Here is a 13959-nt window from a genome sequence, read left to right on the forward strand (position 1 = left end):
CCTGAGAAAGGGGAGGAAAACACACATACCTGGTGATTGATTCCAGTGTATTCATCTGCCTAGGCCCGAGTAGAGCTTCAGTGGTATCCTGGGTCCCTTCTTTTGCCTAGCACTACATGTCCTGTCTGCTAACATGTTTGGTTGGATCACCTCCCAATATATATATGGTATTGTTCATCTTCCATTTCCCAGCTCCCTTTTCTCTGCGTCAGTCTCCCAAGTGCTGGATTACAGGTAAGGCTGTTTCAAGAGCCAAGCCAAGCATGGTAGCGCACACCATGCTTGGCTCTTGAAACAGTCTTACAAAGAGTGTCCTGAGCTGAGTGCTGGTGGTGCCTGTGAGTACTAGCCACCTGGAAGGCTGAGATCAGGAGGATCTCAATTTGAGGACAGCTTGGGTAGAAAAGTTGCTTGGACATTTCTCATCCATAGATGGATGGAGTGGTGCGCGCCTCTATCCCAAGCTACACCGGGATGGAGGATCGAGAGGGTCAAGGTTCCAGGTCAGCCTTGGTAGAGACTCTACCTCTATGAAAGGGCAGCCAGTGAGACCTTATTTCACAAATAACAAGCACTCAGGAAATGGTGGCTCGTGCTTGTAATCCTAGCTAGTCAGGAGGCTGAGATCTGAGGATCACAGTTCGAAGCCAGCTGGGACAGGAAGGTCTTTTTTTTTTTTTTTTTTTTTTTTTTGGCCAGTCCTGGGGCTTGGACTCAGGGCCTGAGCACTGTCCCTGGCTTCTTTTTGCTCAAGGCTAGCACTCTGCCACTTGAGCCACAGCGCCACTTCTGGCCATTTTTTTCTGTATATGTGGTGCTGGGGAATTGAACCCAGGGCCTCATGTATACGAGGCAAGCACTCTTGCCACTAGGCCATATCCCCAGCCCCCATATCCCCAGCCCCAAGGGACAGGAAAGTCTCTGAGACTCTTATCTCCAATGAACCACCAAAAAAGCCAGAAGTGGAGGTGTGGCTCAAGAGTGTCCTCTTGAGAGAAAGAGCTAAGAGACATTGTCCAGGCTTTGAGTTCAAGCCCCAGTCTAGGCACAATTAAGAAGTAAATACAAGCAGGCCTGGAGGCATGGCTCAGTGGTAGCAGAGCACTTGCCTAGCCAGGGGGAGGCCCTGAGATCAGAACTGCAGTGCGGGTGTGGGTTTGCACACAGGCTGTGGGCGGACCTGTGGCTTGTTTTTCGGTTTTCACTGCATGCTGGTCTGACTAGGGCTATCAAAATCATTTCTTTGTAAACAGATCATACTTAGAGAAGCAGGGTACTTCCACCCTGGCCCCCTTCCCCAGGCCACACATTGCTCATTTCCTTGCCATTGTGTATGGCCGCTTTCCTGTGACAAGGGCAGACATTTGTTGTTACCACAGAGACCTGAGGGCCCACAAGTTCTAAAATATTTTGTCTGGAATCTTTACAGAGACTGGCGGCTGATTCCTTTTTTGGTCTTTTTGCGGTTCCTAATGTTGTTGCCCTGTCTTATTGCAAATGTCACATGCAAGGCTCCAAGGAGCAGATGCCTGAAGCCAGAACTCCAGGGTCTTATCCTGTGGGCATTTGTCATTTTGATCAGTCTTAACTAAAGAGAGAAGTTGAGCCTACCTAGTCCCTCTTGAGTGGGGCAGGCCTGGGCCTGTCCCCTTGCACAGACAGAACTCTTAGCAACTCAAAGCTTGCCAAGTTGATAAATGACAACACACTCTCATCTCAACTTGAGTTTATCTACTTCGGAAAAAGCTTTATCATTAGTTGAAACACCTTTTTTTTTTCCCCAGAGATAGTAGTTACATTCAGTAGTTTAAACATCTTGCTTATTTATGTGTGTGTGCTGGTATTGATGTCTGAACTCAGGGCCTGGGCACTGTCCCTGAGCCTTTTCACTCGAGGCTAGCACTCCACCACCTGAGCCACAGCTTCAGTTCTGACTTTTCTTGATGGTCATCAGAGATAAGCATCCAACAGACTTTCCTGTTCAGGCTGGTTTCAAACCTAAATCCTCAGATGTCAGACTCCTGGGTAGCTAGGATTACAGTCCTGGAGTCACCAGCAGCTCGCCTCTTCTATATGTATATACATTTTATGTATTTATTTACCTATCTGTCAGTAGTTGTACAAAGGAGCTGCCACACCACAAAGCAGTTCATGAATGTAATGCACCTTGATCAGTGTCACCCCTTTCATCATTGTCTCCTACTGTCTTTTCTTTCTTTTTGAGAAAAATTCTTTTCTAGGGGCTGGGGATGTGGCTTAGTGGTAGAGTGCTTGCCTAGCATGCATGAAGCCCTGGGTTCGATTCCTCAGTTCCACACAGTGGCTCAAGTGGTAGAGTGCTAGCCCGCAGCAAAAAAGCTCAGGGATAGTTCCCACGCCCTGAATTCAAGCCCGAGGACTGGCAAAAAGAAAAAAAAATTCTTTTCTTGTTTGTTTTCACGGTGCTGGGCTCTGGAATCCAGCCAGGTTTTGCAGCTTGCTAAGCAAGCAAGGCTTCTGCCACTGAGCCTGAGCCACACCCACTCCCCGGTTTTGGAGGCGGAGCCAGAGGCCCCCATAACACGCCCGCCCACCCCAGAAGATCAGCCTCGCCCTCAGCGTCTAAGCCACGCCCACAGAAACCAAACCACGCCCCTTCAGCTCAGCCCCATCCAGCAAGCTCAGTTCTGCCCCATTGGGTCAGCCACGACCCAGCATCTCAGCCCCGCCCCGCGACTGCAGCCACGCCCTCAAACAGAGCGGCCACGCCCCGAATCGGCTTGGTCCCGCCCCAGCCCGCTTCTGACTGGCCTAGGCGGAGCCGGTGGGCGGGGCCGAGCCGCCGTATTTATTCCGGTCGGGCTCCTGGAAGGAGCTAGAACCTGTCCAGCAGCCCTTCGGTATCTGGGTTCCATCTGGTCCCGTCCCGGTGTCCCCGAGCATGCCGGGGCCCCGTGTGCTGGCCGCGATATGCGGCGCACTGCTCTGCGCCTCCGGCCTCCTGGCCCAAACCGGTAAGTCCCTCGCGCCGCTTTCCAGCCGCTCCGAAGTTCTCTCGGGCGCCTCCCGCCACCTCCACGGTGGGCAGACTTGGCCTGAGCGTGGGGCGCCCTGCGCGAGGGGCCGGGGACCCCGGCACCGTCGGCCTCTGCTGTGCGCGGGGCTTTGCGGGCCGTGCTGGCTGGAGCCCGGCGCCTGGGGCGGGAACACGCGGTGGCCGCCCTGCCGCCCCCAGAGATGAGCCACACACACAACAAAGGAATCCGCTGCGGACCTCTCTTTTCCTGTCTGTGAAATGAGGCCAGTGAACCCGGTCTGGAAGATTCTGGGGCTTGTGTGATTCTCCCCACCACTCCCCCCACTCCACCTCTGACCCTAACCCGGCGTGCTGGGCTGTACCTGGAGACTTGTGTGTCCCACTTGTGGAGTGGGGTCGGGCTCGCGGCGAGGTGCACCCTGGGGCGGGGAGGGCCTAGGAAAGGGCTGGCCGCCTCCTGGTGCTGCTGGCCTTGGTTATGCTGCCCTATCTTCCAGGCCTCCTCCCCCGCTCCCAGGCACCCGGCAGATAGCTGGGCCTCCTGCAGGCTGCTGATGGGGGGGGTGGTGGGCCCAGCCAGCGGGCTCTTCTCTCCATCTTTGTCTCCTACAAAAGGGATTGACTGGGGCTGGGGAGGGTGCTGCAGCATCCAGCACTGCCATCCCGTTCAAGTCTAAGCTTGCCAGCGCCCAGGAGAAAGCGCTGGGTCCTGACAGCACCCTGGAAAGATGCTTGGGGTCTCCACCGTTCCTTTCTGTACCCTCCCTTCCTGCCCCGCTCCTCTGCCTGCACCAAACTGTGTCCTGGCCAAATGCCCCCGTGGAATTCTCCCCAAAGAGCGGTACCCTGACATCCCCGTGGGGATTTTGTTGGGGGGGGGGTGCGGTTGTGCTGAGTTTGGAAGCCCCAGGTCTGCCTTGCTTGGATGGCCCAGCCACAGAGTGTGCAAGACCTAGAGAGACCAAGGATAACTTTCCCTCTCCCCTATTTCCTCCGGGTGGTTTGTTGTTTCCCAAGAGGGTGTCTTTGGGACTAGAGCCCTTGCTTGGGCCAGTGCCTGGGCCCCTGCCAGAGCCTGGGCCCAGGCCATTCCCTGGCCTCAGACTAGGCTCTCTTTGAGGTCTGCCAGGTCAGGGGGAGGGATTAACCTGCTATTTAAAGTTAATGACTAATACCTCTTAGGGAGCTGCCTTAAGCTCCCCAGGCCCCTGGCCCAGGCAATCCTAGAGGGCTGATCCTCATTAGTGTTGCCTATGGGGACTTTGGGTCCTCCATCCAGCTTGGGATGGTGACTGGGGGTTCTTGGGGGTGGGGGTGAGGACACAGTCCCTATCTCAGCTCAGTTTCAGCTTTGGAGTGGGCTCTGGGGTCCTAAGACCAGCCAGGGGACCCTCCTCAGGCCAGCTGTGCTTGAAGGCTGCTGCTCACTGGTTGAACCCCAGAGTCAAGGGCCTGAGGACAAGCAGGAGTAATGGGAGCTTCTGAGAGGGGTGGGCTAGAACCAACTGTCAGGGGACTCCTGCTTGGGCAAGGGGGTGGGGCAGGGGTTGAGGATGGTGACACCACTGCCTCTCCTGTGTTTACCACCACAGCTGACCAGACACAGGTGTCTACAATCCCACCTGGAAGCCTTGGTGGCCTCTCCAGTGTGCCGCCCCCCCCCCTCCAGCTTCTGTTGGTGGTGGCTCTCAAGTTCTGATTTTCTCCTTCCTGTCTGTCCTCCTGTCCTCATTCACCTAGGGGGGCTGTGTGGCAGCCACCACGCCTTCCTCATTCATTCTCTGCTGGTGAGCTTTCAACCCTTCATTCCATATTGGAGCAGGTTTCCTACCGGTACTTGAGTGGTGTATGTGCTTGTGGGCCTGTGTTCTCGATGACACTGGGGAGGCCCCTAGAAGGATAACGCTGTGGACTGAGCATGTGGATCCAGTTGCCAGTAGGGAGGCCCTGAGGCAATCCCTCCTACCTGTCTGCAGGACGTGGACTCTGAACTTGCCCTTGCCCAAACCTCTCCTGGTATGGCCTCAGCCCACCATTCTCCTCAACCTGGCCCTGCCCCCATTCTCTCTTTTAGACACTGCTCCAGCGTCCTCCAGTTTGAGTAACTCCCCTCCCAGCAGTGGTCACCTCTGGTGGCCCAGTTGTCATCTGCTCACTGGCCTTCTTCCTTCCCACTGGCCTCCAGACTTAAAAGTGTGCAGGCCTTGCTGGGCCTGGGAATGGTCAGCCTGATGAGGTCTGGGCTGCCTTGCAGAGATCTTCTGTGACTCCAGCCGGTGCATGAATGGTGGGACCTGCCTGAAGGACCGTGGTGATTCATTCCACTGCATCTGTCCGGAAGGATTCACGGGCCGCCTCTGCAATGAAACTGACAAAGGTAGGGGGCCTTGCTTGCCCCAGGAGCCTGTGTGGGCCAGGCCTGAGCCTCCACCTCAGCCTCTGGCCGTCCCCCTGTGCTAGCATCCCTAGCTCCTCATCCCAGGAAGTGCCTTGCTTCATGTATTCGGGTTGAGTGACTTCCCAGTGGCCATGGGCCCCAGCAGGCAGGCTGGGGGAGGGGAGAGGGTGGAGCGCCCCTCACCAGCCCATCTTCCCTGCTTCCTCGTCTCCAGGTCCCTGTTCCCCGAACCCCTGTCACCACGATGGCCAGTGCCAGGTGGCCAAAGACCAGCTCCGAGGGGACGTCTTCATCTCGTACTTCTGCCAGTGCCCACGGGGCTATACAGGCATTCACTGCGAGACCCGTAAGTGTTTGGGGGGGTTACATGGCCTCGGCTCCTTGGCAGGTTGTCTCCCGGGAGTGTGTGTGTGTGGAAGAGGGGCCGGGAGCAAGGGCCCACCATCCCTCCACACTAGATTCGCCTGCCTGTCTCCCCTGGGACTGTGGGCCTGGCCCCATGTCACTGGGCTGAGCGGGGTTCGGGTGACCCTAAGGTCACGGGAGTGCTGTTTGCTGAGTCCACAGCCAGCTGGACACCCAGGGGGTGGCGCAGAGCTTTAGATTTGCCTGCCAACAGGGGTGAGCACACGCATTCTTCATCATGGGGCCCACAGCTCACTAAGTCAAGCTTGGCTGGGCTGGAGAGGGAGGCCGGCTGGAGAAGGGGCGGCCCTGGGGTAGAAGGATGCAGACCATCTTTCCAAGGCAAGTGGAGCCGGGGTGGAGCCAGGTGGTCGGAGCTCTATACTTGGGGGAGGGGTAAGGGGAGTCTGAGCAGGAATTACCCAGCCCTACCCCCTTGGCCTTTCTTCTGCCAGCTTCCTGGCTTGGGGTCTGCCAGGCTGGATGGCCAGGCCCTGCGGCACGGGTGGTGACCCCAGGAGCCTTCACAGCCCATCCTGGCTTGTCACCCCTTCTGTTTCCTTGGAGCCACACATTGGTCCCACATTTGGCTCCCTGGGTGGGCCTGGAGGTGAGGACTGTCCTGGAGACAGACCTGGTCCAGCCCCTGCTTGGCCACCAGTGGTCCAGGGTCTGTAGATCTGTCGGTCTCACTTGGACATAGACCCACCTGTGGGACACGGTCAAGGGTGGCTGGCTTGGCGGGGACTGGAAGGAGGAAGGTGGCAGGGACCTGGGGGACACTGAATGGGATTAGCTCCTGCTGAGGTGCTTCTAGCAAAGTCCAGGCCTGCTCACTGCTGTGTCAGGGGTTCTGTGCACTGCTGACCAAGCCCCTGCTCCCAAAGGGAGGATCCCAGGTCCCCTGCAGAGGCCCCTTTGCTCTGTCCCCAGCGGAGTCCTTGAACTCGCAAGGGGGCGCCCTGGCCGCCCAGCCTTCTGCAGACTGCAGTATGCCCCTGGGCATGGAGGGCGGCGCCATCGGTGACTGGCAGCTCTCCGCCTCCTCTGTGCATTTGGGCTTCCTGGGCCTGCAGCGCTGGGGCCCGGAGCTGGCCCGCCTGCGGCGCACCGGACTGGTCAATGCCTGGACGGCCAGCAACTACGACCAGAAGCCCTGGATCCAGGTGTGGAGGGCAGAGAGCAAGGGAGAGAGGGGGTGAGGCCGACGTGAGCTTGTATTAGGGCCTCCAAGTGACAGGTGACCTCGGCGGAGGGTCTGCAGTTAGACAGCAAGGGGGCTGAATGCGGGGGGCGTCAGTACCCAGCTGTGCAGGATCCCCCTGAGGCCTGGGTGGGGGGATCTGGCCCTTGTGGGCTTTCCCTTTTCATGGACCTTATAGTCCCCAGGGAGGAGATAAGTCCCTAGGGAGGAGAGATTCCTCCCCTCCCCCTGCCCTAAGGAGAGAGGTCCCCAGGGAGGAGTTAGGGCCCCCCAGGACTGCTTTCCCCTTCCCAGGGAATGTGCCCAGCTGCCCCTCTGGTTCTGCCGGTTGTCCCTCTCTGAGTGGGTGGATCTTGGGTTAAAGAACTCAGGAGATGATGACTGTGTGCCCCTGGCCCTGGTCTAGGTGAATCTGCTTCGGAAGATGCGGGTGACCGGTGTAGTGACGCAAGGTGCCAGCCGCGCTGGGACTCACGAGTATCTGAAGACCTTCAAGGTGGCCTACAGCCTCGATGGGCGCAAGTTCCAGTTCATCCAGGACGAAGAGGGGTCTGGAGACAAGGTAGCCCCATGAGGGGCCTGAAGAAGAGCCCGAGTCAGTACCCTCTCCCTGGGGGGGGGGGGGGGGTCATGAGGTGAGCTGCTCCTGAATTTAGAAACAGAGACCCAGATTGCTCCAGGCTTTATTTCATGGATGCGGCTAGGGAGGCTCGGAGCAGTGTTGTGGGTGCTGGTTGTGGTGGCACTGGGTTTCATTTGGGTCTTCAGGGCGACCACAGACATTTGGTGCAGGCTGCAGACTACTCAAGGATGCACCAGCAGTACAGATGTTGCAAGTTGTGTCCTTGTGGGTGACAACAGTGTTGAGGAAAGCAGTGCCCTTTCTAGATGGGGTTGTAGGTGGGTGGCCCTGTGTGGCTTATGCCTGGGCTGGTCTCATGATGGCCAGGGAGGTGAATGAAAAAGAACTTGAATTGAGAGCTGCTACCGGGGAGCCCCTGTGGCTTTCTCCTAGTGCTGGTCTGCCTCCCAGGCCCCGAAGAAACCCCTGGAATGGGGGGGCCCCACGGCCCAGAGCTGCGCATCCAGCTTAGTCCCTTCTCTCCCAGGAGTTTGAGGGCAACATGGACAATAACAGCCTGAAGATCAACATGTTCAAGACCCCTCTGGAGACGCAGTATGTGCGGCTATTCCCCGTGGACTGCCGCCGCGGTTGCACCCTCCGCTTTGAGCTTCTGGGCTGCGAGTTGAATGGTGAGTCTGGGCATGCCTTCTCCAATGGTCATCTCAGCCAGTGATGTCCCGGGGACCTGATCCACACGAGACACATACCAGCGTAGCTTGCCCCTCTCCCAGGCATTCTGGTCTGTGAAGGAGTTTTCAAAGGTTTTCTTTTGTGTCTGTACCAAGGCTTGAACTTAGAGCCTCAAGCTTGCAGTTAGGTTTCTTGCTCATGGCTGGTCTCCCACCATTTGAGCTGTGCTTCTAGTCTACTATTTTTTTTTTTTTTTCTGGTTTATTGAAGATAATCAGGCAGAGTTTTCTGCGTAGGCTGTCTTTGAACTACAATCCTCCATGTTCCAGCCTCCAAGTAGCTAGATTACAGGTGTGAGTCACCAAGCCTGGCTGATTTTCCAAGTATTCTTCCTCATTCAGGTGGTTTCCTGAGGGGGTGGCAGGTGTGTGTGTGTGTGTGTGTGTGTGTGTGTGTGTGTGTGTGTGTGTGAGTTAGCTGTGTTTTTGCAAGGGTGAGCTCCCTGAGGGCTGAGAACCAGTCTGTATTGTGAATGTGAGTATGCAGAACACACAGATAAGTCTTCAGCAGGTGGATGAGTGAGGATGGGGAGAGATCCCAGGCCCCTTATCATCAGGGTGCCCAGCTGAGGGGTGCAGAGCATGGGGTAGATCCTGAGCTCTGACCCACCATGCAGCCCACTCAAGACCAACACCGTGCAGCTCGGAGCTGGCTCTTCTCACTGCCTCTGCAGACTCCAGGTAGACTGGGGCTCAGGAAGGGAGAGGGTTCTGCTGCCCCAGGAAAGCTTCAAGTTGGGTGCCTGGCTTGGTTAAACTCCTCTGGCACTTTTCCCCCCTGAAGGGCGTTTTTTTCTTTGAAGCCACAGTGCCACCTGCTGTCTGTTCCAGGTGACTGCAGGGTGTTCCAGGGATCTAGGCCTCTTCAGGAGTGCTTGTTATAGCTGTGGGCCTGGCCACGGGCATGGCTTAGGTTAGGAGTTCAGAAAACCACTGGGGACGGATTATTTAACTGAATACAGCTCCTTGGGAACAAGGTAGGTAGTGTCACCCCCCCGACCTCATGGGATGTGCATTCTTGTGAGGGAGGCCAACTCCAGATCAGGAGCAAACGGAAGGTCTGAGAGCTCCCAAGAGCTTTGAAACCCCATCAGCATGGGCAGGGGATTGCTTTTTACACTGGCCTTTGGTGGAAGCTTGAATGAAGCCATGGGAAGACCTTGAAAAGCTTGGAGAGCATTTTCCAGGTGCAGAGTCAGCAAGTGCAAAGGTCCTGAGACCTGATGAAGGGTGGAAGAAGCCTACTGGGGGCCGGAGCCAAGCAGACTGCTTGCCATGGTGGGCCGTGACCCCTATGGACCAGCAATATAATGATTTCTTAGAAAACCAGACTTCCAGCTGGGTGCTGGTGGCTCACGCCTGTAACCCTAGCTAATCAAGAGGCTGAGATCAGAGGATCACAGTTTTAAGCCATCCTGGGCTGGAAAATCCTTGAGACTTATCTCCAATAAACTACTCAGAAAAAGCCAGAAGTGGCACTGTGGCTCAAGTGGTAGAGTGCTAGCCTTGAGCAAAAAAAAATCAGGGACAGTGCCCAGGTCCTGAGTTCAAGCCTTAGGACCAGCAAAAAAGAAAGAAAGAAAGAAAGAAAAAATCAGACTTCCAACTCCTAGACTTCTAGAAGCAGCACTGTTTGATTCTGGAAGACCTGGGATTGGGGGCTAGGGGGAAGGGGGGTATGAGGTGCCAGGGGCTCCTTATGCACCAGGTCAGCCCCGTGCAGTGTGCAGAGCTGGTGGTGTCTGCAGAGACGCCCCGGTGGTGGCCTGGGTAAGGAAGGACCAAGCAGACAAAAGGAGAGAAGGAAGGCAGAGACCTCCGCAGAGCGGGCTTGCATCGTGGCGGTACAGGGACTCACTGTAACACTGAGCGCATCAGAGAAGCCAGGAGTGGGGAGTGGGAATGGGCTTAGGGTTTTTCTGCACCTGAGTGTAAGATCTTCTTTAGGATGTCTGTCCTGTCCTATTTGAGATTTGTGACACCGACAGTCTTGCACTTTCAGGTAAAGTCAGGGGTGAAGTTTTCCTGAGAATCGGGGTATCCACATGGGAGGGTGGTCACTGGGCCGTGGGAACAACATGGAGTTATGAATGAGAACAAAGCAGATTCCCACCGGCCTGCCTCAGGACTCTGCTCCAGCATGCAGAGGACAAGCTGGCCTTGGAGTCTCTTGTGGTTGTTGGGTGCTCTGGCTGCCCACTTGGGGTGACGAGGTGATGGCCGGATTGCTTGCATCCTCACTTGGTTGGGGGGCAGAAAGGCAGGTGACTGGGGGCAGAGAGGGAAAGCATGGCAGATGGACGCCAGCTTCTCCAGGTTCTGCTCTTCCACTCAACTCCCCAAGGGAGAAACAGTTGTGGGGTGCAGCTTGGCCGGCATGAGACACCCCCACTTTCCCAGGAGTGTCACGCCCTTAGTGGTCTCATCTGTTGCTGCCGCAGCAGATATGAGAACAAACCGTACAGGCCCAAGCACCCGGGGTGGGCCTGGGTGGAGTGGGCGCCACCTTGGAGCAGCCATCTTGGTCTGCGTGACATCACCCCAGAAAGGAAAGCCTTCTGCTAGCTACGAAGGAGGAAGAGCTGCAGGCAGGCCTGTATCTTTAACTATTTTTTTAAAAAATATTTATTTTGCCAGTCCTGGGGCTTGAACTCAGGGCCTGAGCACTGTCCCTGGCTTCTTTTTGCTCAAGGCTAGCACTCTACCACTTGAGCACTTCAGCACCACTTCTGGCCTTTTCTATATATGTGCTGAGGAATTGAACCCAGGGCTTCATGTATACGAGACAAGCACTCTCCCACTAGGCCCTATCCCCAGCCCCAGGTCTGGACCTGGCGGTTCACATCTATAATCCTAGCTGCTCAGGAGGCTGAAATCCAAGGTTTGTGGCTTAGAGTCAGTCTGGGCAAAGAAATCTGTGAGATTCTTATTTCCAATAACCTTCCAAGAGCCAGAACGTGAGGTGTGCCACAAGTAGTAGAGGAACGGCCATGAACAAGAGCCGAGGGCCTCAGGCCCCAAGTTCAAGCTTCAGAACTGGCACTACAGAACAGGAAGGCAATAATAAGTGAAGATATTGTGGGCTGGGTGGGTGGGGAGCTAAATCCCAAGGCCCGAGGTGGCCGTGACAGTCTTCTCTGGCCACAGTTTGCTCAGGACACCTGGGCCTGAAAGACGGCAGCATCCCCGACCGGCAGATCACAGCCTCCAGCAGCTACAAGACACTGGGCCTGCGTGCCTTCGGCTGGTACCCCTTCTACGGGCGGCTGGACCGGCAGGGCAAGTTCAACGCCTGGGCTGCCCAGGGCAACGACGCCGATGAGTGGCTGCAGGTGGGTGGTGGGGGAGTCTGCTGGGCTCAGGCTGGGCTTGGGGGCATTGCCACCCCTCCCTGAAGAGCTTCCAGAAAAAGCCCTGGTTTCCAGGGCCGTCTCTTCCCAGTTGCCTCACCTGTATCTGTGTGTGTGTGTGTGTGTGTGTGTGTGTGTGTGTGTGTGTGAAGTCAGGGCCTGGGTGTTGAACCTGAGCTTCATTCACTCAAGGCTAGCACTCTTCTACTTGAGCCACAGCGCCACGTCCAGCTTTTGGGTGACAGCTTGCTTGGAGGTAAGGCTCTCTTAGACTTCCCTGCTTGGCCTGGTTTTGAACTGTGGATCCTCAGATCTCCACCTCCTTTCTAGCTAAGGATGACAGGTGTGTGAGCCGCTGGCACCTGGCTACATTTTTTAAAATGTTTTATTTATTGCTTTTACATTTTATTTTTTGATTAAGATAAGTATTTACTTTTCTTTGCAGTGCTGGAGATCGAACCAAAATGTTGCAATTTCTAGAAAGTACTGTACCACCAAACTGCCCTTTTAGTACCTGTGGGTTTTTCTTTTGGCGGTGCTGGGGTTTGAACTCATGGCTTCACACTTCGGGACAGGCATATAATCACTTGAGCTTCACCCTCAGCTATTTTTTTTTCTTTAGAGTCTCACGATTTTTCCCAGGCCACTCAGACTGCAGTGTTTCCTTTACACCCACATGATATAGGGGGTGATAGGTATGCGCCACCGTACCTGCCTTGTCTGTTGAAATGGGGTCTTGTTAACTTTTTCTTTTTCCTGGGCTGGTCTCAGACTTGGAGCCTGCTGATCACTGTACCGCACAGGCTGTCCTCTAGCCTGCGATCTTCCTGCTCGGCCTCCCCGGGGCTGAGATCGCAAGCATCCTTAGGCCCACTTTGCAGATGGAAAAGACTGGGGCCCAGCGAAGCGGGGCCCAGCGAAGCGGCGCCCTCCTCTGTGCCTGGCTGGTGCAGGCCCACACAAAGGTGGCGTGTCTGTTTCCTCCCGTAGGTTGACCTGGGCTCCCAGAGGCAGGTGACGGGCATTATCACCCAGGGGGCCCGCGACTTCGGCTACATCCAGTACGTGGCTGCCTACAAAGTGGCCTACAGTGACAACGGCAAGACCTGGACCGAGTACAGGGAGGCCGGGGCCACCGAGAGCAAGGTGGGTGTCTGTCTGGGAGCCCTGGGGGTGGGCCCTGGCGCTCCCTGCTGGGGCTCACTCTGGGGACTCACCTGACACCACCCCGTCTGCCCCCCTCCTTTTCCCCCTTGGCCCCCCCTGCAGATCTTCCTGGGCAACTCGGACAACTATTCCCACAAGAAGAACATGTTTGAGAAGCCCTTCATGGCCCGCTACGTGCGGGTGCTGCCCGTGTCCTGGCATAACCGAATCACCCTGCGCCTGGAGCTGCTGGGCTGTTAGCAGCTGCTGTACCTGACTTGTTTGTTGAGATGGGGTCTCGCTAACTACGTCTCTCCCAGCCCTGCTGCATGGTGTGACCTGCTGCCTTCCCAGACCTCCTGTGACTCCAGGGGCTGGGGTGAGGAGAGGGGGGTCCTTGCCTCTCTCTTTCTCTCCCTCCCTCTCTCCATCTCTTGTCCTTCAGCCTCGACAAATCCCTGTACCAACCAACCCATCCCCCCCATACCATCCAAATTTCTCAGGAACCCAGGAACATGGCGGGCCTGGAATGGACCTCCAGCTCCCTGGGTTGGCTCTAGAGGGGCCTCTGGTCTCCCCTGGGGTTCTCTGCATACCACATTCCACATCTTGGGTGGCTGGCTGGGCCCCAGGACAGCCATGCATGCCCCATGCCCTCGTCTCCCCAAGACCACGTGCCCCTCGCCCCCAGGCTGGGGGGTGGTCTATGGGAGATGAAGGAAACCGCTTCTGGATGGGGGGCTGGGGTCCTTGCACTCCAGAGGCCACGGACTCTTTCAGAAATACAGTTCTGTTCTCCCTCGGAGCGGTCGGAGCTTGGTTGTTCTTGGAAATGGGATTGACGGTGTCAGTCTCCACCTCTGTGTCCTGGAGCCCAGCGTCTACCTCCCATCTGACAGCAGAGGGTTCAGTAGTGAGCCGAGGGAGGGGCGGGAGCCCTGAGTCACCCTCCCCTCCACCACCACCCAGGCCTGCAGCTGCTGCCCGCCTTGCACAGGGGCGCCCTTGAGAGTGCCAGGAGGGCCGTCCGGGCCCACACCGCTGGCGTTTCCTTCGGCAGTTTCCATTCCTTCTGCAAAGGGAACAGTGAGACACTTTAAGAAACCCAAGAATGTGGATGCTTTGA

At 56.4% G+C, this 13959-nt stretch overlaps 1 protein-coding gene across 1 annotated transcript; it reads left to right on the plus strand.

The window, feature by feature from the left end:
• The first annotated feature begins 2852 nt into the window (after nucleotides 1–2852).
• Nucleotides 2853–13638, plus strand: LOC125368081 (lactadherin-like). The gene is made up of 9 exons (XM_048368939.1): nucleotides 2853–2993; nucleotides 5271–5393; nucleotides 5629–5760; nucleotides 6753–6985; nucleotides 7430–7585; nucleotides 8133–8277; nucleotides 11485–11669; nucleotides 12678–12833; nucleotides 12957–13638. Exons 1-9 carry the CDS (start codon nucleotides 2921–2923, stop codon nucleotides 13092–13094), a joined length of 1341 nt encoding a protein of 446 aa, XP_048224896.1. The 5' UTR covers nucleotides 2853–2920; the 3' UTR covers nucleotides 13095–13638.
• Nucleotides 13639–13959: the final 321 nt, after the last annotated feature.

The sequence above is a fragment of the Perognathus longimembris genome, chromosome 20 (genome assembly GCF_023159225.1).
Source record: "Perognathus longimembris pacificus isolate PPM17 chromosome 20, ASM2315922v1, whole genome shotgun sequence".
NCBI classification, from domain to species: Eukaryota; Metazoa; Chordata; class Mammalia; order Rodentia; family Heteromyidae; genus Perognathus; species Perognathus longimembris.

Coding starts and splice junctions, on each gene's coding strand:
- LOC125368081 (XM_048368939.1), top strand. CDS start 2,921: ATGCCGGGGCCCCGTGTGCTGGCCGCGATATGCGGCGCACTGCTCTGC. Junction 5,761..6,752: donor AGGCATTCACTGCGAGACCC/GTAAGTGTTTGG, acceptor CTCTGTCCCCAG/CGGAGTCCTTGAACTCGCAA. Junction 12,834..12,956: donor CCGGGGCCACCGAGAGCAAG/GTGGGTGTCTGT, acceptor CCCCCCCTGCAG/ATCTTCCTGGGCAACTCGGA.